General features: G+C 28.3%; 1 protein-coding gene across 1 annotated transcript; it reads right to left on the bottom strand.

Moving 5' to 3' along the window:
* Positions 1–5791: 5791 nt before the first annotated feature.
* On the bottom strand, positions 5792–21689 carry BuGZ (Bub3 interacting GLEBS and Zinc finger domain protein). Its single transcript, XM_065499606.1, has 7 exons — positions 21527–21689; positions 20944–21251; positions 18657–18939; positions 18181–18589; positions 15721–16050; positions 8282–8432; positions 5792–7521 (listed from the first exon to the last, which is right to left on the bottom strand). The coding sequence occupies exons 1-7, from the start codon at positions 21565–21567 to the stop codon at positions 7406–7408; spliced, it is 1638 nt and encodes a 545-aa protein (XP_065355678.1). The 5' UTR covers positions 21568–21689; the 3' UTR covers positions 5792–7405.
* Between the last annotated feature and the right edge of the window lie 983 nt (positions 21690–22672).

The raw sequence follows: 22672 nt of genomic DNA, 5'->3' as shown, positions 1-22672 counted from the left end.
TTAGTTTTATACCCAAAAACAAAAAAAGCCTTTAAATATTTGTTTTATTTATATGTAGTATGTAATTGTTAGTTGTTAGCAATTTCTATTGTCTTCTATTTGTTTAAAGAAAAAAAAGGAAACTAATTAATTGGTTATTTAACAAAGGCATTATAAATACTAATAATGTATGTAGTACAGTCACAAAGTATACAGAGGCGAGACGGCAAAAAAAATATATTTGTCTCTTTCGCTCGAAACAATTTCAACTGGTTTGGTTTTGTGCTTATTTATTTATATAGTTGTTTGTTTTAACGCACTGTCTGTATTAAACCGCAAATTTGTTTTCTCTTTCTATCGAAACAATTTCAAAAAAAGCTGATTTTAGTGTTTTTGAACTGTCAAATTTGACGCCTCTGTATACTTTGTGGTACAGTGAAGAGCAATAGCGAGCGTTACAGACAGAGAGATTGTATATAGGAAGTAGGAATGAAATTATTACATACCTAGAATTTCATATAATTTTTATTTTAAATATTTGTTTTTTGCGTTTGTCTATAGGGTTCCTTTTTTCTTTTTTTTTTGTAAATTGTCTAGTTGAGTATTTTAACATTTAATTTATTTATTCTATTAATACTAATGAACAAGAATACAATACAAGTGTGATTGATGATTGGTTACTGGTTTGGATAGGCGGAACTGGGAAAAACTATAGTACAAGAGCGGTAAGGGATTGGATTGTTATGATACATATTAAGAGAAAAGTGCTGGAGCAGCGCAATATTTAGTTCAAAATCAAATTTAAGATTTATTTTCGGCTTAGAACAATTAAATGTATAAATGAAATTGAAGTGAAAATGTTATCAAGCTTTATTTAACACGTACATACGAGTATTATTATAATTATTAATATTTAATTTTGTTTATTGTACTTACAAAAGGAATTTATGTTTAGTTTATAAAATAAAATCATACATATACATATGTATTTATCACTTTAATCTGTTTTGGATAAAATCCAAAATAATTAATGTTACGACTTTTTTAAAAGAAAACGAAAACGATTTCAGAACTTTTTCTTGTAGATATATAATTGAATAATTGTGGTTTTTCGATATTGTTTATTAAACAGTCAAATTCAATCAATTTGACAGCAAGTTGGAAGAAAAAACGAGTGAAAAAGAAAGATACCAGAAAGCTACCATTGGATTATGTATAATTTAAAAGTCCAATAAAATGAGAATCTAGAGAATTGTGCAATAATATCAAAATGTCAAAAACTAATTTTTCATCCCTGAATCCAACTTTCCAAAAAAAGTTTCAGTTTCTTTAGGCTTTGATAATATAGAAATATGAAGCATGTTAACATGTTAACATGGGAAAATGCTATAATGACGTTGCTCATATGTTGAAAGTTCGTAATAACTAAATTTGAAGTCTTATTGTCAGGAGATATGATCATAATTTTTCAATGAATTGGTAAGATTCTTTACTGAATGTCAAGTATGGATTAGAATGTTCATTGCCTTCCATGCGAACTTTACATTACCAATATTATTGCAAATTGAATAAATTAATTTGAAGCTCTTTTATGATTTATAAACAAATTCGTTCGGCTTACTTATTCTTTCGACATTTAGCAATTAACACTAGATCCTCTTAGAATTCATTAAGGGAGCTTTCTTTTAATATCTTCCACATAAAAGATGAAAATTCTTTTAAAAAAAAACACAATACGATATTTTTAAAACCAAAATGGGTACCCAGTATTCCCTTCAATATTCAAAAATGTAGCTACAGTATTTTAAAAGTCCTTAAAAACGCGCCAAACTAAAACCCCCTATAAAATATTTAACTCACAAAGCACTCAAAATTGAAAATGTTAAAAAAAGCGTATTTGAATATTTAAAAAAAAAATGTTTATTACCTTGCAGTGAGAATTTCGATGTTTTAAAGTTTAACGATTTTTATACCAAAACCAATTAGATCAAACAAAAAATATGTATATTTGTAAGAAACAATACATACACCCAAAATAACTAAATAAAATAAATAGTACAATAAAATATATGAAATTATTACCTTTTTTCAGTATGTGTGTGAGTGTGAAAACCGCGATTAAAGTGAAATTAATCTTAATTTAATGTAAATGGAAATAAGAAAAGAATCGCAAATTAAGGAGAAAATAATAAAATAAAAAAAAGAAAAACTTACTGAATTTGAGTTAAGATAAACAAACACTCCAGGCAAAAATCACTAACAAAACTAATCGTAACATACGAAAGAAGTCCAAATGAAATATATTGGTTGGGTGGTGGTGGGTTTTACACGATTAAATATACGACACAATAAAAACGAGCAAACATACAGTTTAATGTTGGAAGAAAAACGACACATTTCAATACTATTTAATCATTGTAGGAAATTTCAAAATTTTTTGAAATACAACAATGACTTTAAATTTAAAATAATTGGCTTATTATTGAATTTAAACATTATCTTTACCATATAACCCATAAATTATTATAAATTAATAAATAATTTCAAAACAGGTTTTAAATCATACAACAGATTAATTAAAAAAAAATAAATAAATCAAATTTGAAAAATTAACAAAAATCAAAAGAAAAATAAATTCTAAAATACAAATATATTAATTTAGATTTTAACATACCGAACAAAAGGATGAAATGGTTCAAACACAAACGTAGTCTAGTTAGTGGTAGGAAGAGAACACGCAAGGATTACATTGTACATTTCTTTTAAGGTTTTCTTGAATGTATTAATGTTGGTTTTACTTTTTTTATTTTTTTTTTTGCTAAATTAAATAGATAAAATTAAGCTTTTTTGATTTACTTTTTTTTTTGTACTAAAATTCAATTTTAAAAACAAACACGACAACTAGTTATTAAAAAAAAGTATTAATTAAAGAAAAAGAAATTTCAAAATATACTCATCCACTGCATAAAACATATATAATTATTAATATGTACTCATTCTTATGTTTTGTTTTTTTTTTTTTGCTTTGGTTTTAGTTAGGATTGAGTGAGAAGAATATTCAATTCAATTTTAGAAAGTCATTCAAAACGCAGAGCTTTCGCAGAGGAACCTGTTGAGTGTGTGAGTAAATTTTCCTATTTACTGGAGAAAGAAAAAAAAAACAAACAAAAAAAAAACGAAGAAAACATTAAGTAACATATTAAATAAAATTGTTATTATTATGGTTTTGTTTTTTATTATTATTAATATTATTGCTAAAAAAAATATTATTAAAAGTTAATTAATTTAACTATTGAATTTTGTTTGGTTTAAATTATTTAAGTTTAAAGACTACAAGATGTACAGGCGTGTAGGCAAAATTTGTTTGGCATTTGGTTTGGTTAGTAACAACAACAACAATAGCAACAACATTAATGATTGGAAATTAACAAAAATAAAAATAATATAGCTTGAGGACAATTTTGCTATTGCAACAATTTACAAAACATATAGCCATTTCTTTATTAATTTATTTTTTATCTAAACAATAATTTATAAATGTCCGAATAATAAGAATGAAATGCAAATCATTCCGCTCAAAAGTTACAAAATATAATCGTTATTTATGAATATATAAAAAATAATTAATTCAACGGCTTTTTCTTTTCCGGCAAAATGTTGGCAAGTAGCTTATCGTTATTTTTTTATTTATTTTAAACAGATATAATCTAAATATTAAAAGATTCGAAAAAATTAATTCTTAATTAAAATTTCAAAATCGAATTAAATTTTATTTCTTATTTCTTACTTTCTTAGAACTTTAAACGTGTTGAATTCATCCCTTTGAGAATTCATAATTTATTTATTTTTAATTCAAATCCTTTACAAAATAGCTAAATAAAGTTTCTTCAATTCAAATCTATTACAAATAGGCTTTGAAAAATTTAAAAACGGTCGGTTTTGATTTTCTGCTAGTTTCACGATTTATGTAGATGCAAAAACGATTTCAAAACGACAAAATGTGCGATGTGTTTGTTCGAATCGTTTTGCCATATTAGTTTTATGCCGCAACGCACCCAACTGAAACGAAAACAATTCAGAAACGCGACGGTGACGAACACCAACGTTTTTCAGTTTTCGTTATCGACGCCGATTACGATGTATGCGGAAACCCAGCTTAAGGCTTTAAAATCCTGTTATTTCTGTTATATGTTAGGTCTGATTTTTCCATTAATATTGTTCTTTTTTGAAATTAAATTATAATATAATCATTTTCGGTTCTAAACTGATATTAGTTCTAAAAGGAACAACGAAGAATATTACTCGGTTTTAAGCCATGAAAATCTGCGGTTATGCTTCGGTTAAAACCGAACACAATTTTTTTCAATTATTTTTGTAAATTGAGAAAAAATATTTTCATTAAAATTAAACCATTCAAAGGTTGAATATAAAGACATTATTATGAAATAATTCCATTGTGAATTAATTCAACAACGAATGAATTCTATTCAAATAAAAATGAAACAAAGTAATAGTTTTTGTTCGGAATGGTTTAATGGATCAAATAGCTAACATTTTTTAGGTGAGCGATCCTTTAGTACCCTCTCCGGGTTATCTGTGAAGGAACTAATGTGCATAGACGCCTTTATCAGGAAAAACAGATGGTTGATAAGACCGGACATGTAAATTGTAGCTCTTAGAGATCCAGCAACCATCCCATGAGGTCTGCGTTATTCGAATTCTTAACCTCTCTCCTCCTTCTCCTCTCATTTTATCTACACTCTACTCCTACAAATTTCACTGTAACTCAATCTACAGATTTCCCTTTTCTATAACTTCTATTAGCCTTTTCTTTCTTTCTGTTTTCATTCTCTTTTCAGGACAAAGACTAAGGTTTTGGACGGCTGCCTGAATACCATACCATAGCTCACATTTTAAAATTCTGTCGTTAAGATTAAATTTAATTAATTAATACGAATCTCTGATTGATTGAAATTTATTAAATTGTTCAAATCTCTACATAAAATCCATATAAACAATACTTAAACAGGGTTGATCTTGTACTGGATATAACAAAAACAGAAATCATTAATTTGCAAGAGTAATAAATATTCAAATAAATTATATTGCAAGTTATGTAGTCGTTTCTCGATATATGTAAAAAAAATACAGAAATCACTCTTTGCAGGGTATTTGCTATTAAATATGCCTTTATCAATTATCCCCCGTGTTCTGTAAATCGAGCGATTTTCAAAAACGAATATTCGAAAAATAGATGTTCGGCAAATCGCACGATTTTGTACATGTGAAATTCGTGAATTCATTTAAAAACTAAATCGATTTTCGGATTCGATTTACAATATAATTGATGTTTGTTATGCTTGTAGTAGTTTTTAATCTTGCAAATTTTAATTGAATGATGTAAATGTGTATTGGCTTTTTGGTTTGTATTTGCTATCACAAAAATTTTGTATATTTTTTCCAGCTCTACGAGTTTTTCCGATAAGTTTACGATATGTCTCCACTGACATTTTGTACCATGTTTAGTTCTACAAACTACAGTAGTTTTTTTTCTTTAGGTAGAACACCGTTAATGTGAATGATTTCTCTTTCATTATGATTTTTTTAAATTGAAATTCGAAAAATAATCATTATTTGTGGTACCTGATTACAATACTTTAAAAATTTCATGTTATGCTACGCAACAATTATTTTTAGAAAAGAAAACGCCATTGAATACGTTCCGAATATACAAGTAAATTTAGCAATTGCATCCCATTTTTATTCGACTAAAACACAATGTTCTCAAATTAAAAATCAAACAAAAACTAAGTTAATTATTAGACATAAAGCTATGTAATTTATTTATTGTTTAAAAAAAGGAGAATATGTGGCATAAAAAATTTACAATAAAAAAAAAACTAAAAATAAAGAGAGAAAAAACACTCAAATACGGAAGATATAAGATAATAAATAAAGATTACTACGGGACTTAAACCAAAAAGCTATATAAATGAACCAAATAAGTATGAACAAAATGGAAATTAATGTAAAAGTAAAGGTTAAACACAATGGTGGGTGTTGAAGAAGTTAGGCGGAGTGAATCATGGTATGTAGGCATTACACAGGGGTATTAGTGTGAACTGTACAGCAGTAGACTATAAATTTTATTAATTGATTAATTAAAGTGTTAAAGTGATTTGTGAGCGGGGTTAGTACTAAATATGACATTTTAATGTAATCAGCAATATACACATGTTGTATATACTAATATAAACTAATATATACATATAACAATAGAAGAATAGATATAGAGATGTTGTTAACAATATTATAGAGTTAAAAGATATGAAGAAATATTTAAAGTGTTATTTATCTGTGTGTCGTATGCAAGAGAACGAACGAACGAACACCCAGGTGAAATTAATTTTCAAAATAAAATCTTAAAGAAAAACGAACAAAAATATTGAATATTGATTATAATAATAATAATATGTATGTATGTGTAGGTATGTAGTAGAAATAAATTTGGCATATATCAATCACCCTTATCCTTATTATTGTAAATGTAGTATGTAGTACGTATGTATGTATTTATGTAGGTATGTATGTAAGTAATTAATTAAATTATTTGTATATTGCAAACGTTTATATTAAATAGTATTTATATAGTTTAATATTTACCATTTCATTTTGATTTTTTTTTTCTTTCTGTTTTTTTGTTTTTCATTTAATTAATACTAACGCTTCAATGTTTGTGTGTTCTTTTCTCTTTTCAAACTTTAAAAGAGTTTGCTAATAAGAAATCAGCCTTTTCTTTTGTTTGTAGGACAAAAAAATAACATTTGTATGTTGGCTTCTTAAGAGAATCTTGCCAAAACAAAAGATGAAATGAAAAATATAAATGATATAAGTTAAAATATATAGAAAAATAATTAACATTTAAGAAAAATATAAACAATACGAAATCATTGCATAAATAAAAGAAAGAATTTTTTTCAAAACTTGCTTGTTGTAGAGAAGAATTATTGTAGAAACTCCTATACGTGTGGTGGCATATAGAAATTTCGATTGTTTTCTGAACTGAACGGATGGATTTAGTCTGCTTTCAATTGGCCTATTTAATTTAATTACTCAGCATATTAATGAGGCGTGCTATACATTGGTGTTGCTAATTGATGTTAGAATATTACTACGTTTTAGTTTTACTTGCGTTGTTGCTTCCAGTCGGATATATGCAATGATGTTGGAACATGCACACACGCCTGCCAACAGCTGGTAAACGATGAGTGAGTGAGTGAACGAAGAGTGAAGGTGGTAAGAAAGAGCTTTCTTTCTTTTTGGTTGTCCGAGAGTGCTTTAGTTAATCTTTGTAGTTGCGATAGATAATAGATGGCATAGGCACGTTTGCAACAGGCGCTATACACAGTTGCCCTTGGGGGAACGATCACCGAAAACGTGGCATCATTTGTAACATGGGATTTCCTGGTAACATTACACCCATACCGGGTATTCCACCTGGCATTCCGGCCATAGGTATTGCTTGCATGGGACCTAAAAGCCCTACAAAACAAAGAGCAAGTGATAGGAATTTTAATAACATTTTCATTTCTCATTTATTAAATAAAAATATACTAAGGTTACTTATTTAAACGCTTTAGTTGCCAATTTGTGCAAATCAAGAAATTTTGCAATTTCGAAAAGTCAATTTCTTTTAATAAAAATCAATTAAACAAATAAAAACTTTTTCAAAGTTTTTGATTTAAGATCTAAAGAAATATAAGAATGTAATGAAAGCGATCAATAAAGCTTATTAGTTAAAGTTATTAGAAGAAATTTATATTGGGGACATTCGAATTTTTAAAAACAAACGTTGGACAAAAAAACAAATTATTGCCCTATCGGCAATATCATGTGATATTTTGATCCCATGAAATATCCATTTCCCTCAAATGCAAAATTTCTATCGTGAAATTCTCATGTACTTTTCATTCACAATAGTTAATTTTGTTCGTAACAGCTGTTTATTGTTTACAAAATTCCATCTAAAAATTTCACAACAAGGGGAATTTTTTCACGTGAACAAAGTTGATGAATGAAAAAAGGAAAAGGGAAAATATTTCATGTGAAATATTGATTCCCGATAGGGGTGATTATGATTACTTCTTAATAATCACAACTTTGTACTTATGAACGGGTTCTAGAAGTAGTTGCGATAAGTGTATTTAAAATTCTCATACAACTAAAAGCTAGTGGGGCTTTAAAGCGTTTACGTATTTGTTACATATCTACATAAATAATTTAGAAATTGTTTGAAACTTACCCGCAGGCATTCCTGGAATGCCACCTTGTGCTCTCAATAAATTACCACCAAGTAAAGCAGGATGATGGGGATGATGATGATGATGTGCTGCAATTGCCATTGCAGGTCGCATCATTGGTTGTACTAATTGCATTTGACCGGGTAATTGCATCTATTTTTAAAACACGAAGCGATCAAGCGAGGACACATACATACACACATCAAAATGAAAACGAAGAAACGAAAGAAATATAAAAAAATATAAGACATTAATACAAATCTTAGTCGTTAAATGGTAATAAAGCAAAAACAAAATTAATAAAGTAAGGACCCACACAATTTGAGGTCTAGTAAAATTAAGTTATACACAAAAATATATGATAATATTATGTAGTAATTTTCTAAATGTTATTAGGATTTTTTGTTTTGTTTTCGGTACTTAAAATTTAAAATAAATAATAATTTTAATTGTAATAATAATAATAAGAACAATAATTATAATAGTAATTATATAAACAATGATAATATTAATTCAATAATAAATCAATAATTTATGTAAATAATTATTTTGTTTTTGTAGATCAAAAGTAGTGGTGAAGTGTATATAGTTTTTTTTGTTTTCATTAATTTTTTTTTTAATTGAGTAAATTGCTTCGCATTACAATGAATGAATACTTAAAAAAGGCAGTTTGTTTAAAAAGTTCATACGTTTTTTTGTTGGTTTTTTGTTTGGTAATAGAAGTAAGTATTAAGTAGAGGTATAATCAAAAAGTTTGGAATACATATGTAAATTAAGAAAAACAAATATGAAACGTACTTACTATTCGTCGTCTTTTCTAGCGAAAGCGACACATAGTGTTTAAATTATTAATTCTTTGTTTAAAATTTCAATAGTTTGTACTCACTGTCTGTTAATCATATAGTTTCTACAATTGAAATTTTGTGATCTTGGTGAAAGAGTTAGGAAATACATGATATTTTAATGATGTCTGAACAAATAATATAAAAGAACAACTTATAAGTGATAAAATAATATTGTAAATGTGTACTAACCAGTTTTCTTTCTTATTAACATCCCGTACGTACTAGAAATTTATACAGATATGAACAGGTTTCAATTAATACGATATCATTTCTTAGTGCAAAAATGTGACATATTATGATCAGTGATTTTAAAATAATAATAAACGTCGGCTCTCAATATAAAGTTTTGAAATTGAGAAATTTTAACATATAATCTATTACTTGAGATCCCAAACTGTTTATTAAAATCTACAGAAGTTAAAATGTAAAGCAATAAATTTTAAACGTTTGTAATTTTTTTAATAATTTAAGAGTCTAACTCGACCAACCGGAAGTTTTATTTCCAGGGAAAATACCGTTACTGAAATAATCCAAATTAGCCATCCTTGATAAATATTAATTGAAATATTGTCATATTTTAATGATTATTTGCATGTCATAGTTATATTTTAAGTAAAAAATATATATTTTAGTCTTCATTTAAAAGTTTGTATGCAAAGACATATCGTAGCATGACAAGTGGACCCAGTGAAATTAAAGCAGAAATAAACAACGTTAATTGATATTTTGATTATTATTGAGTATATTCACTACAATTTGGAACTTTTACAACATCAACTACGAAATCTGAGGCCAAACTATTGATTAAAATTTATTGCATTTTTCTTATTTGTGATTATGACATGTGATACGATCACAAATTCGGTAATTTGGCCACAGTATTTTATCAATAAAATGTTTGTCGCAATTTCTACTTCTTGAAGAGGTAAAGACCTCTTATGTACAATCTTTATTTAGCAAAAACTTAATAGGAACTGAAGTAATATTGCAAACAAAATTATAAAATTTGTTGGTCCAAGCTACGAAATCTCTTTACAAACAAAAATACGTAAAAGTTAGGAATCACTGGACTTAATTGCATCCAAATCATTAATATTTCAAATGAAATATGTTCCCATTTCCGATTTTTCGTTCATCAACTTTGTTCACGTGAAAAAATTGGTAATTTTTAGATGGAATTTTGTAAACAATAAACCTCAGTTACGAACGAAATCAACTATTGTGAATGAAAAGTTGTGAATTTTCCCTTCGAGGGAAATGGATGGGAAATTTCACATGTTTTACAAATAATTGTGAAATAAATTACCGTATTGAAATTGTTTGTAGAAATATTTATTTTTTGAACATACAAATTTATGTATTATAAATTGAAATGTAGATTTTAGCAAATGGTGCGAGTGTCAGAACATAACTGTATGTCAGAACTTTATTTATTAATTCAATTTTAATTTATATTATTAAATTCTTACTTCACAATTAAAAAATAATGAAGTATTATTTTTTGGTTATTCAAATCTAATCCAAATTTAATTAATATATTTACTTTTTATTCCATTTGTTTTGGTTTTGCTATTAATCATTTACAAATTGTATGGAAAAAAGTTTGTCTAAAGCCTATTTGTAATAGATTTGAATTAAAGAAAAATTTAATCAATCTACATATAAAGATGAATTCTAAAAGGTAATTGAGCCTATGAATTAATTCGTTATGTATTCTTTAAGTGAATGGTTAAGTGATAAAAATTAATTTGATTTTGTAAACTGAATTAAGAATTAATTCTTTCGAACCTTTGATTTAAGTTTGCTTGTGGCTTTGTTTTTTTCTTCAGTTCACCAACTATCAGCCCAAGGTAAAATATTCAAAGAAAAGTACAAAATATTATAATATTTTTAATTAATTTGAAAAAACCTACATACGTATTTAAAACATTTAAAAAGGGTTGGTATTTAATACATTCAATGAATAAACCTCTGGGTAGCTGTGATTCTTAACATGCAATTAATTGAATCAATATTATCCAGAGTATTAATTAAATGTGACATTTGTGTCCGTTCATATCTGTATAGAATTTATATAATGATGAAAAATTTCAAAAGAAAATCGTATGAAATATGAGTAAACATGTTAAATGAATAAATTTTGAAAATTAAAATAAAAATAATTTTAACAAAACCTGTAACCATAGCTCATGTTTTCATATTCTTTCTTGGAGAGAGATTCTGTGAGTTGTTTGCCTTTTAACAAAAGTTTATTTTTAATTTTTAAAATATGTTGTTTCTCAAAAAATAAGCATAATTTATTTGGTTTGAGAACCTTAAAAAAACTAAATATAATTTGAGAGTATTTGTTGTTTTTTTTATTGTTGTAAAATGCATTTAAAGAAAAATATAAGATTACACTAAAACTGCCCCATATACAAAATTTGTTTTGCTTAAAATTTACAATTTACAAAAACATTTAGATATATGTATTATTATTATTATTATTTTTTTTTTAATTTAAGACATTTCAATCCATCAATCAATCAACCAACTCAGCAACCATTACGACAATTCAATAATAGTAATAATTTGAAAAAAATTGTACTTACTTTGGTTTGCTAATTTAGCATTTGGATTTATTTTAAATATTTAACAACTTTATCATTTAATACTTGTCTGTATGTATTTTTTATTAATTATTTATTATTCACTACTAAATCACTTACTTTTTGTTTATTTGAAGTAGTATGGGTTTCTCTTACATTTTTTGTTTGGGGTGGGTTCGAATCGAATCGTTCAACAAAACTAATGTACATACAATTCGTATTGGTATTATTGATTGGCCCTGTGTTCGTTAGTTAAATGTAGTCTTGTAGTATGAAACTAGTTCTGCAATTTATACCAATTATGAATTATTTTAATTACAAATATTATTATAACAAATTCCTAACACAAAATCTTCTTAACTGGAGTTGGTTGGAAAATTCATTTTAACTGAATGACTAAAATTCACTAAAGCTTGTCAAACCAAGTATTTGTAATCTATCATAGCTAAACATGTTGATTCATAAGGTTATTTTTTTTACCATTTTTAAATATTTTATAAATGTTTTGCTTCCTTGGATTTGGAATCAAATTTAAGGGATGTTGTTTTTCATTTCTGGTTTTACAAATTTTAAAAATTTTGTTAGCATTTCCATATTTTATTATCATATCCCAGGAAAATAGGTAACAGTTCAATAACTAATTCCAGAACTGGTTCTAAAGAAATTGTATCCCTCGAGAAGATTTACAAAGCAAATACACATTTTTAGGAACTGTTCTAGAACTAGTTCTTCAATCAGTGATTTTTATTTGAAATTGTCACATTAGGGTCGAGTTTCAAGAAGCATATGTTGAATTTTTTTTTACTTAATAAAAATGTGAGAGACAATAATTGACGCCGCGAAATTTTTGCGAAGAATTGTTGAAACTTTCTATTAATTTCCAATCGCTGACAAGAAACTGAAAACCTTAAAAATTGTTCAAGAAGTTATACGGGAATAAAATTTTTTCCATATTCAGTAAATCGATACGTATTGTTTTGTGTGGTATTCCCACAATAGATTCCCAAAAATTAAGTTCGTCTGGAAAAGTACAATGTATAAATTGAAGAAAAATTTAATCATTCAATACATTTTTAAAGCTATTTTGCAATGAATTTGTATTGAAGAAAATTTGAATGATTCAACAAGGAATTAATTCTATAATGAATGAATTTAGTACATTTGAAGTACAAAGGAATTAAGCCTATGAATTAATTTATAATGAATTCATTAACGGAATGGTTAACAGATATGCAATTTATTTTGAGCATCAGGGGTCACTGAAAGCAGCAGTATTTCACTCTACACTGGGTTAATAATTGTTTTCACTTTTATGTATAGATTCAGATTAAACCACATGTTCTCGTTTCATGCTATAAAATCGAAACTGAAAACGGACATTTATTCTTCGGTTTTTTCTTATAGAATTTCCACATATAAATTCAAAATTTTGAACTGAAAACAAGCTTTTTATTAATCACCCCTATCGCAAATTAATATTTCACATGAAATGTGTTCCCTTTTCCCATTTTTCGTTCATGAACTTTGTTCACGTGAAAAAATTCCCCAACATGGAAAATTTTTAGATGCAATTTTGTAAACAATAAACTGCTGTTACGAACAAAATCAACTATTGTGAATGAAAAGTTTAGGGGAATATCACGATAGCAATTTTCCCTTCGAGGAAAATGCAATTTTGTAAACAATAAACTGCTGTACGAACAAAATCAACTATTGTGAATGAAAAGTTCAGGGGAATATCACGATAGCAATTTTCCCTTCGAGGGAAATGCATATTTTATGGGAACATAAATTTCACATGTTTTTCACGATAGGGGTGAATATATATTAAGGAAAACAAATTTGGAAAACCAGGCGAATCATTCACCACTCATTAACTGTAAAAAATACGATTTTCTGAATATTTTCCTGTTTTAAAATAATTTAATAGTAACAGATCTGAGATATTCACCCCTATCGCGAATCAACATTTCACATGAAATATTTTCCCTCTTCCTTTTTTCGTTCATCAACTTTGTTCACGTGAAAAAAATTCCCCTTGTTGTGAAATTTTTAGATGGAATTTTGTAAACAATAAACAGCTGTTACGAACAAAATCAACTATTGTGAATGTAAAGTTCATCATTATATTCCCGATAGCAATTTTCCCTTCGAGGGAAATGGATATTTCATGGGAATACAATTTCACATGTTATTGCCGATAGGGTGATTAATTTTTATTCACCCCTATCATGAAAAACATGCGAAATTTATGTACCCATGAAATATCCATTTCCCTCGAAGGGAAAATTGCTATCGTGATATTCCCATGAACTTTTCATTCACAATAGTTGATTTTGTTCGTATCAGATGTTTATTGTTTACAAAATTCCATCTAAAAATTTCCCAACATGGGGAATTTTTTCATATGAACAAAGTTTATGAACGAAAAATGGGAAAAGGGAATATATTTCATGTGAAATATTGATTCGTGATAAGGGTGATTAAGTCAAATCCATGTAAACATTTAATTGAATGGATTCCTTTGTAACTTGTATTACATTAATTGTTTAAGGTGAAGTAACATATTGACTTTGGTAGAAGGCAAGAACCTTATAATCCATATTTCGAATCGTTCCAATAAAGAATATTACCAATTCATTTATATATAAGGAAGGTGTATATTATCAAAGGTTTCTTGTTCTAATATTTTATAGCCCGAAACTGTTGTACTCCATCTTTTTCCATGCACATGGCTAGAATAAATACATAAAGGGTGGACGAATTTGGTTGTCAAATGACAAAATGTCAAAAATTGTGACATTTATTTAGTACAAACGTCTAATTTTTAATTTTAAATTTTCATTATGGAACGCTACACTCGTGAACAGCGAATTTTAATTGTGAAAATTTAACAATTTTCTGAGAGGCCCTTTAAAAGACCCGGTTTATGTGAACAAATCACAAGCAAATGATGCTCTGAAATAAGGATTCGGCATTGCATTGACGAGACAAAAAAGCGTTTTAGCAAAATGTTATTAAAAATTTACTTTCAAATTATTTAAATTGTTATCAATAAAACTGAAATTGTGAAATATATTTATTTCCAAAAGCCAAGAACGGACATTCTACAAAAACAATTCAACTAACATGTAGTTAAACAAGTTCGATCTCTTATGTATGTAAACAGCATTTTGGAGCTGCCATAGATCAGATGTGATAAGGATGCCATTAAAGCCATGAAAGCATTAGGTAATCAGCTTTATATACAGCGAGTATACAACGGCCTCTTTCGAAATGTCAGAATGTAACTTGGATAACATCAACTTAATGATCAGGTCCTTTGACATTATTCTCTATAATATGTATGTATTTTTGATTTTAATCTATCAACAAATTAATTTGATTTTAATTATTTTAGTTTGCTCGGTAAATTAAGTTAGTTTATAATTTTTAATAGAATAAATTTGCATTTATATTCTAGTTTAAAAGTTTTCAAGCCAAATTAATTATTATAAATCATGTCCCGTCCCTTTAATTTCGAAACTTATTTTTTTTCTTATAATTTTTTAGATTCGACATTTCGGATTTAAACAGCAACTAAGATTTTAAGATGATAGACGTATTAAGTTGAATTGTGCTGGCAATAACAACTTTCTTCGTTATTCAGTAAGTTTACGAAAATTTATCGTGAAATTTCAATAAAATTAATAATAAATAAAATAAAATACTTCAAGTAATTTTTTTTTTTTGTAAAAAAAAAACATTTTCGACGCCCTGTTGCCTAAGATATAAATATACAAGTGAACGGCTAAAATGATTACTGCTAATCTAACCGAAAATTCAATGATTGGGTTAACTTGTGTTAATTTTTCTGACTCTCTATTGGATTGAGTTGTAAACGCTGTCGTATTTTGTGTACTAAGAATTGTCAATGATCCAACAGAAGAAAAAGTTTATACATGTATATCTTGGTTGTTTTCTTTGGAAAATTTTCAGTATACTAATGAAAATGAAATCCAAACTTACCATACCAACTGCTGCAGCAGTTGGGCCACCGGGACGATTAACGTGGGCAGCAACAGCAGCATCGACGGCTGCCTGGGCCTGCATGCGTTGTATCATGACAGCACGATTGAGATCTTGTAGTTGTTTCTGTTGTTGCTGTTGTTGAGCGGCAACCGCTTGAACAACTTGAGCTTGGGCATGAGCAACTTGTGCCTGAACCTGGGCAGCTTGTACTTGTGCTTGAACTTGAGCCTGTGCTTGTGCTTGCGCTTGGGCCTGTGCCTGGGCTTGAGCTTGCGCTTGGGCCTGAGCTTGGGCTTGCGCCTGAGCCACAGCAACCATAGTAGCAGCCTTTTTTCGGATTTGTTTTATATTTTAGCAAACACACACACACACACAACCCCACACAATATGTAAAGGTGTGAGGAAAATTTTGAAAGTGAATGGTGAAATGGAAAAAAACAGGAAAAGAGAAAAGAAAAAAGTACAGAAATTATTACAAATTTTTTGTTGTTTTTGTTGATTTTCTATTCGCTTCTAACAATGGTAAAGACTTGTTGTTTAATTAAGTGAAATCGAAAACTCTAGAAATAGAAAGTTTTTTTAATGTCTCGGAACTATGGTGGGTATTTTTTATTTTATTCTAAATTTTAAAATCTTTACCAGGGCGGTCATATATCAAATGGTTCTATTTTAAAATCTTATATTACGAAAAAGAAACATAAATTTGTTTTAGTTTTTCATTATGAGTTTAAGTTTATTGTTGTTACTTTCTTTTCTTTTCATTTTATTTTTTTAATTTAAATTTCAAAGTTTTTATTTTTCACAATAAAAATTTAATTTTGCCTTTTTCGTAAAATATAAAAAATACACACACATATTTTTTTGTTTTGTTTTGTTTTTTAAGTTTTGTTTATGCTATGTAGTTGTTATTATTTTTATATATAAAAAAAATCTATTAAATTTAAGTTTTAAGAAACATATTAAAAAATATATTATAAAAATGAGGATGTTAATTTTATTTATTTGTGTTTAAATGTCGGCAAAAACTTTTCAAAACTTGCAACAATTTGGAAACTAAGTAGAAAATTAATGTTAAGAATTATAAAATTAAACAAAACTTAATGTCTATTCAAATAAGCAATTCGATATTGCTAATTTAAAGGCCTCTTTGAACCTTGAAATGTCTTTATTATGGAGAATTTACAATACGATTTTTAAAGAAACAAATTTTAAGATAATAATTTTTTGCTACTTTGTCATAACATATATATGTTGGAATAAATGCATGAAGGCATTCTAAGAAACGTATAGAATTAAAACGGAAAAGCGCTAATGACTATAAATTTACATTTTGTGTAATACATAATATTATTAAATACAATGTCCCCCCAACCATTTCGTTGCTTACAATTTATATGTTTATTTGTCCGCTGGTAAGTACTCTTTTATTATATGTTTGATGTTGGAGTAAAGTCTATATTTTTGTCTTTAAACGAAAATAATTCCAACGTTGTTAAAGTAATTTTTTACCCCTACATGGGCTTAATTAAAATTTACAAAAAAGTTAAAAAATTGTGCTAAAGTAAAAAAACTGAACATTTTAAACCGAGAAATTGTAACATATTGAAATATTTTTGGGAAGAAACAGCATGACTTGAATGTTTAAATTGAAATTATATATCATTTAAACCACAAACATTTTTAAACATTATCTACACATTTTATACACAGCCAAAACGATTTGTTTTTATGTGTCGACTGTGAAGTGAAGAGCTATATTTGTAAATTCATTGTAAACTCTATTAGGAAAATAATGTTCATATGAAAAGGTCTTTTCTGGCATTTTTTTTAACTACTGACACTTTCATCGACTTATTTAAGCAAGCGTTAACATTAGGCATTTTTTTTTTGGCGAATGTCTGAGATTGTAGTAGTGGGAGAAAAGGGAATATAAAGGGGTCAAACTTGTCGTAAAAGCAAGTTCAAAAGAGAAAAACTAGAACTGCGGAAAGTAAACTTTAACTTTCAGTTTATTAACATTTATTTCGCCATACATGCTTTAAATAAGAGTTTACTTTTATACTGTTTCTAAAAGGGTAGATAATTCAAATGTTCATATAATTTAATCTAAACTCATTTGACACCAGAGAAAGTAAATGCAATAATGTTTAATTTTCATTAATAATTATCTTTTGTAACTTGTTTTTTACTACTTTGCCATGCTAATTTAATAATTTTCTATGAAGATCTAATTCAAAAATCTGACTTTAAAGTCCATAACCCCCCACCCTTCTTATGTATTCCATTTGCCATTCATTTTGAGCATTTTTGCCGATGCGAATGTTAAATATTTTTTGAAGAATTATATTAACTCTTTTTGTTGTTAAATCTTTACAGTTTGTTTCTATTTCTTAGTTCAATTTTGTTTTGTTTGTTTTTTTATTGACTATAGTTTTTATATCTATAATAAGAACTCACTTCCTGTGCCTTCGATATGGCCGCTGCGGTGGCAGCAGCTGATGCGGCTTGCGATGATGTCGTGGTAGACGTTGATGCTGTGGTAGCGGCTGATGAGTAAATACTCTGACCATGACTGCTTGTATTAGGCGTTGAGGTAGAGGATGACTTCGATACAGAGGCGCCACCACCACTGGCACTTAATCTGTGTTGAATTTTGCGGGCCTTTAACTCTTCTAAACTCAAATCTTCTGGAGGATGCATAATTTTCGATGTAACACCACTGGCATTCGTTACCACTTGACTTTTGTTGGTGCTACTGGTCGCATCTGACGTTGTCGATGATGTGGCTGACGCTGATGATGTTGTTGACGAAGGAGCAGCAGCATTTGGATTATTTGTTGTGGGTGGTGCACTTATGGTAGCATTGCTGAAAATTAATCAAGTGTTTTAGTGATTACAAAACAAAGTGAAAAGAATATGTAAAGAAGTTTTACCTGTAAGCAGGGAACGTTGGTTTCTGCTGAACGGCAGCCGCATGAGCAGAAGCTGCCACATGAGCCGCTGCTGCAGCAGCCGCCGAGGTAGTTGCCATGGCTGCGGGGAAGAGCGGTCGTGGTGGCATCATATGCGGAGGCATCATGTGTATACCACCAGGTCCCATAAATGGCGGCATTGCCATATGGGGCATCATGCCGTACTGAGCATATTGACCCATCATATGAGGAGGGATCATATTTGGCGGCATCATCATTGGAGGTGGAGGAGCCGTTAATGGTACTATAACAAAAAAATAAATCAAATTTAGTATTAGTAATACATCAATAAACTATTTCGTCTTCTAAAAAGCAAAAGGAATATACATAGAATCATAGTTTAAAAAATTTCTAAGAATTCTTTATTATTATTGATTGTATGAGGTTTTTTGCTTCTCCTCTAAAAAACTAAAAGCGTAGTTACGTCCGTTTACATTTAATGTGACGACATATGGATATTTTTACATCGATTGCCTCACTTTTGAACCAATGAAAAAATTATTTATTATCAATAATCTATCGGAAGTCAAAACGACTAACAACAATGATCTTTGGGTCACAGTGCAACTGGCCTGGTATTCCATTTCATTAAAGTGGGCCCAGAACTTGGCCAATTCCATGGGAAGACGCTGCAAAGCAGTTATTTCCAACAAGGGTAACGCAACTAAATATTAAAAACTATATGTAAGGATAGCTACTCAAATTACAACCACAGTAAACAATATTAATACAATTGCAATATTTTTGGTTTCAGGTCACGATGAGTAGTGCTATTATTTTGACAGATTATTTTTTTCAGATTTTTGGAAAAAATTAAATTTTTTGTATTAATTTGAATTAAAATGAAATTATTTTTCTTTTTATCTTTTTTTATACACATTTTTTTACACTTTGAATAAAATTAAAAAACCTTTTTTTGAATAAATAAGATGTTGTCACCTGTTTAAAATCATGCTATTATTTTGACAGTAAATGTATATAAAAATGAAATGGTACATGGGTACAGTTGGGAAAAAATAATAGCTCCATTATGAAATTTTTTTTATTTTTTCAATAACAAATAATTATTGTTTGTATTTTTTCAAATGTTGATATTTAGCATGTCCCCTATATTAAAAATGTAGTACTTCTCTTTGAATTGTTACGGTAATTTTTTTTTAAGCAATTTAAAGTAAAAATTACTAAAAAAATGCCGAAAAACAAAATAGCACCACTTACACATTTTTTTATAAAAACAGATTTGTTTCGCGAAATAGCTTTAATGGAAAGCACGTGTTTAAAAGATTTTATTTTTATTTTTATTATTTCGATCATAAAGCTTAACAAAAAGCTAATATTTTCAATAAAATGGATCGTGGAAAAGACTGCAGACTGCTAATATAGGATGGAAAATCTTATAGAGAAGTTGGTCGATTGGTTGGGTTTTCGAACAAAATGATTCACAACGCAATTAATTATAAAAAAAAGGCTGAAAGACGTGGAAGAAAACGAGTTCTGACCCCGCTTCACGCCAAAGATAGATCCGCGAGAGCAAAAAGGATCCTTTCAAAGCTGTAACCGAACTAATAAAGGACCTTTATTTTTTCAAACATGCTCTGTTTGGTTACATCCAATCCGCTTTTAGAACGATACAATTTTACGATACACCTTTTGGACAGTTTCATAGTATAGTGTGATTTGTACAGCTTTAACATAGCAAGAGAGCAATGCGTTATGTTTCGGAAGGCTCTTTTCATTTTGAATTCTTCGAATAATTATTCGAAAGAAATTGTTCCATTAATCGAATGACCCTAAGTTTCACACACTGCGGTCAGAAAATAAAACAGACTTCAACAATTTTAAACAAATAAAAAATGTAAAATTTTGCTTTGGGTAAACTAATCTACTTCAGCTATTAATTTATAAGCGTAGATAGGTATACTGAACAAAATCACCGAATAAAGATTTTGCGGAACATTGGTGTAAAAGTAAATGTAATGTAAGGATATACGTATATTCAGACAAGGAGTGTAAGTAGAAGTCTTGTTTTTAGTTATCGAAGATTTCACACTTTTGCAGCACAGTGTACATATCGTGAAACAGTGTACATAAAATGAATTTTCATTTTTGATTGCAGGTGTCTAAAAATTTGCGTGAGCATATAGTTTGATAAAAAGCATCATAATCAATCAAAAACTCAAATTTTAATACATATTTGTGTAGTTACGTCCGTTTGCGATATACTTTTTGTAAATATGTATCAACTTACTTTCAACTTTTTTCTTCGCCTGGGGTTCATCGTCGTCTGAATCAGATTTTCCACCATTCTTTTGTCTTTCATGCTCTCGCAAATCATCAGCGGGTATACCGTCCATACCAAATATTTCAATTTCTATATTGGAACGATTTGGCAATGAATTTGGCACTTTGTCTACCGTCTCCTTGTGCACCTGCATGCAATGTATAGATAAGCCGGGACCAGTGTAGAGTTTCTTGTGGCATATATGACATTTGAAATGTTTAGCCTTTTGATGTTGCACCAAGATTTTCTCATCGTCAAACTCACGATTACAATACCTGATTAACAAAAATAAATTAAGGAAAACCAAAAAGAAAACGAGACACGCTGAAAACCAAAAATTATATTAAAAGAAATTTCCCGCAAAATTTATTGGGAACAGCCAACACACACGTAAACAATAGCACCCCCTGAGTGGTGTAGTGTATTTTTAGTTTAGGTTATATAAATACAAGTATACACAACACTTTTTCATTGGATTACAACGCCTTGTGTTTGTTAATTTTTCACAATTTATTTTCCCATATTTTTTTTATTTTATTGAAAAGGATACCAGCACCAGGGTTTGGAGGCCTTCTTCTTTTTGCGTCCCATTCTGTGTAGAATTATTTAATATAATCTAAATTTAAAACAATCTATAAATTTATGTGAAACTTTTATATTTTATTTGCTAATCAGAAGAAAAATACGATTCTCTCCTACGGCACGAAAAACAAAATGGCTTACATATTTCATTCTGATCTGTTAATGCATGGAGTTGCCAGACTTGTAAAAAAAAATTATGTATACATTTGTAATATCTAAATGTCATTATAGAATATTTTCTATTAGAAAATATTTACAATATAGAAGAAAAAGTAATAAAAGCAACAAACTTGTCAAGTTAGGTGTATTTAAAATCGTTTTATACTTCATAAAATATTATTTTAAAAGTATGGCAACTTTACTAACTTTTAGTAAAGTTGCCATACTGTTGCTTAGATAGTCGAGCTGCTGAATTAGGGAAGGTACATTTTGTAATAATAAATAAATCGATAACACATTAATCTGACTTAAAAATTCGTTACAAAAAAAATAATACTTGAACCAAGGCGTATTTAACCTTATTAAATGCACCTTGACTTGGACCAAGGTGCATTTAATAAGGTGCCATCGGCAGCACAGCTGATTATAGAAATAGCTAGCACAAATGTCAAACTACATATGTATATACAAAATATTCGCCCGTATGTCAAAATCTATATATAAAAAATAAGTGAATTCGCCTGTATTTATTTCAATTCGCCACTGCTGTCACCTTGTTAAATACGCCTTGACTTGGACGTCAATTTCTACAAATCGAATGGATTAGCCAAAATACACGGCTTGCATTTATGTTTTCCTTTGGTAATTTATGAAAAGTCGACTTTTTTGTTAATCGACTTTTTTCGACTATTTTCGACTTTCCAACTATTTTCGACTTTTTTCAACTTTTTACCATTTCTTGTAAAAAATACATGGTTTCTAAATTTCTTGATGCGCCTTTTGTAATGTTTAGCAATAAAAATTAAATTTATCAAGGCGATATAGTTACAAGAATGTTGTAAGAATTTTGTGTAGAAAAAAACTTTATTTTATAAACATTTATTTATTATTTACATATATTAGCATACACTACAAAAAATGCAAGTGCAAATTTTTTTTAACAATCTAAAAAGTC

Source organism: Calliphora vicina, chromosome 2, assembly GCF_958450345.1.
Source record: "Calliphora vicina chromosome 2, idCalVici1.1, whole genome shotgun sequence".
Taxonomy (NCBI): Eukaryota; Metazoa; Arthropoda; class Insecta; order Diptera; family Calliphoridae; genus Calliphora; species Calliphora vicina.
The sequence above is the reverse complement of the archived record's forward strand: the minus strand, read 5'-3'. Positions and strand labels throughout refer to the sequence as shown.

Excerpts from the sequence above, each read along its gene's own strand:
- BuGZ (XM_065499606.1), bottom strand. The coding sequence starts at position 21,567 with ATGGGACGCAAAAAGAAGAAGGCCTCCAAACCCTGGTGCTG. Across the intron at positions 8,433-15,720 it reads CTGCTGCAGCAGTTGGTATG|ATGCAATTACCCGGTCAAAT; the intron begins GTAAGTTTGGAT and ends TTTTAAAAATAG. Across the intron at positions 7,522-8,281 it reads CATTCCAGGAATGCCTGCGG|GGCTTTTAGGTCCCATGCAA; the intron begins GTAAGTTTCAAA and ends TTTGTTTTGTAG.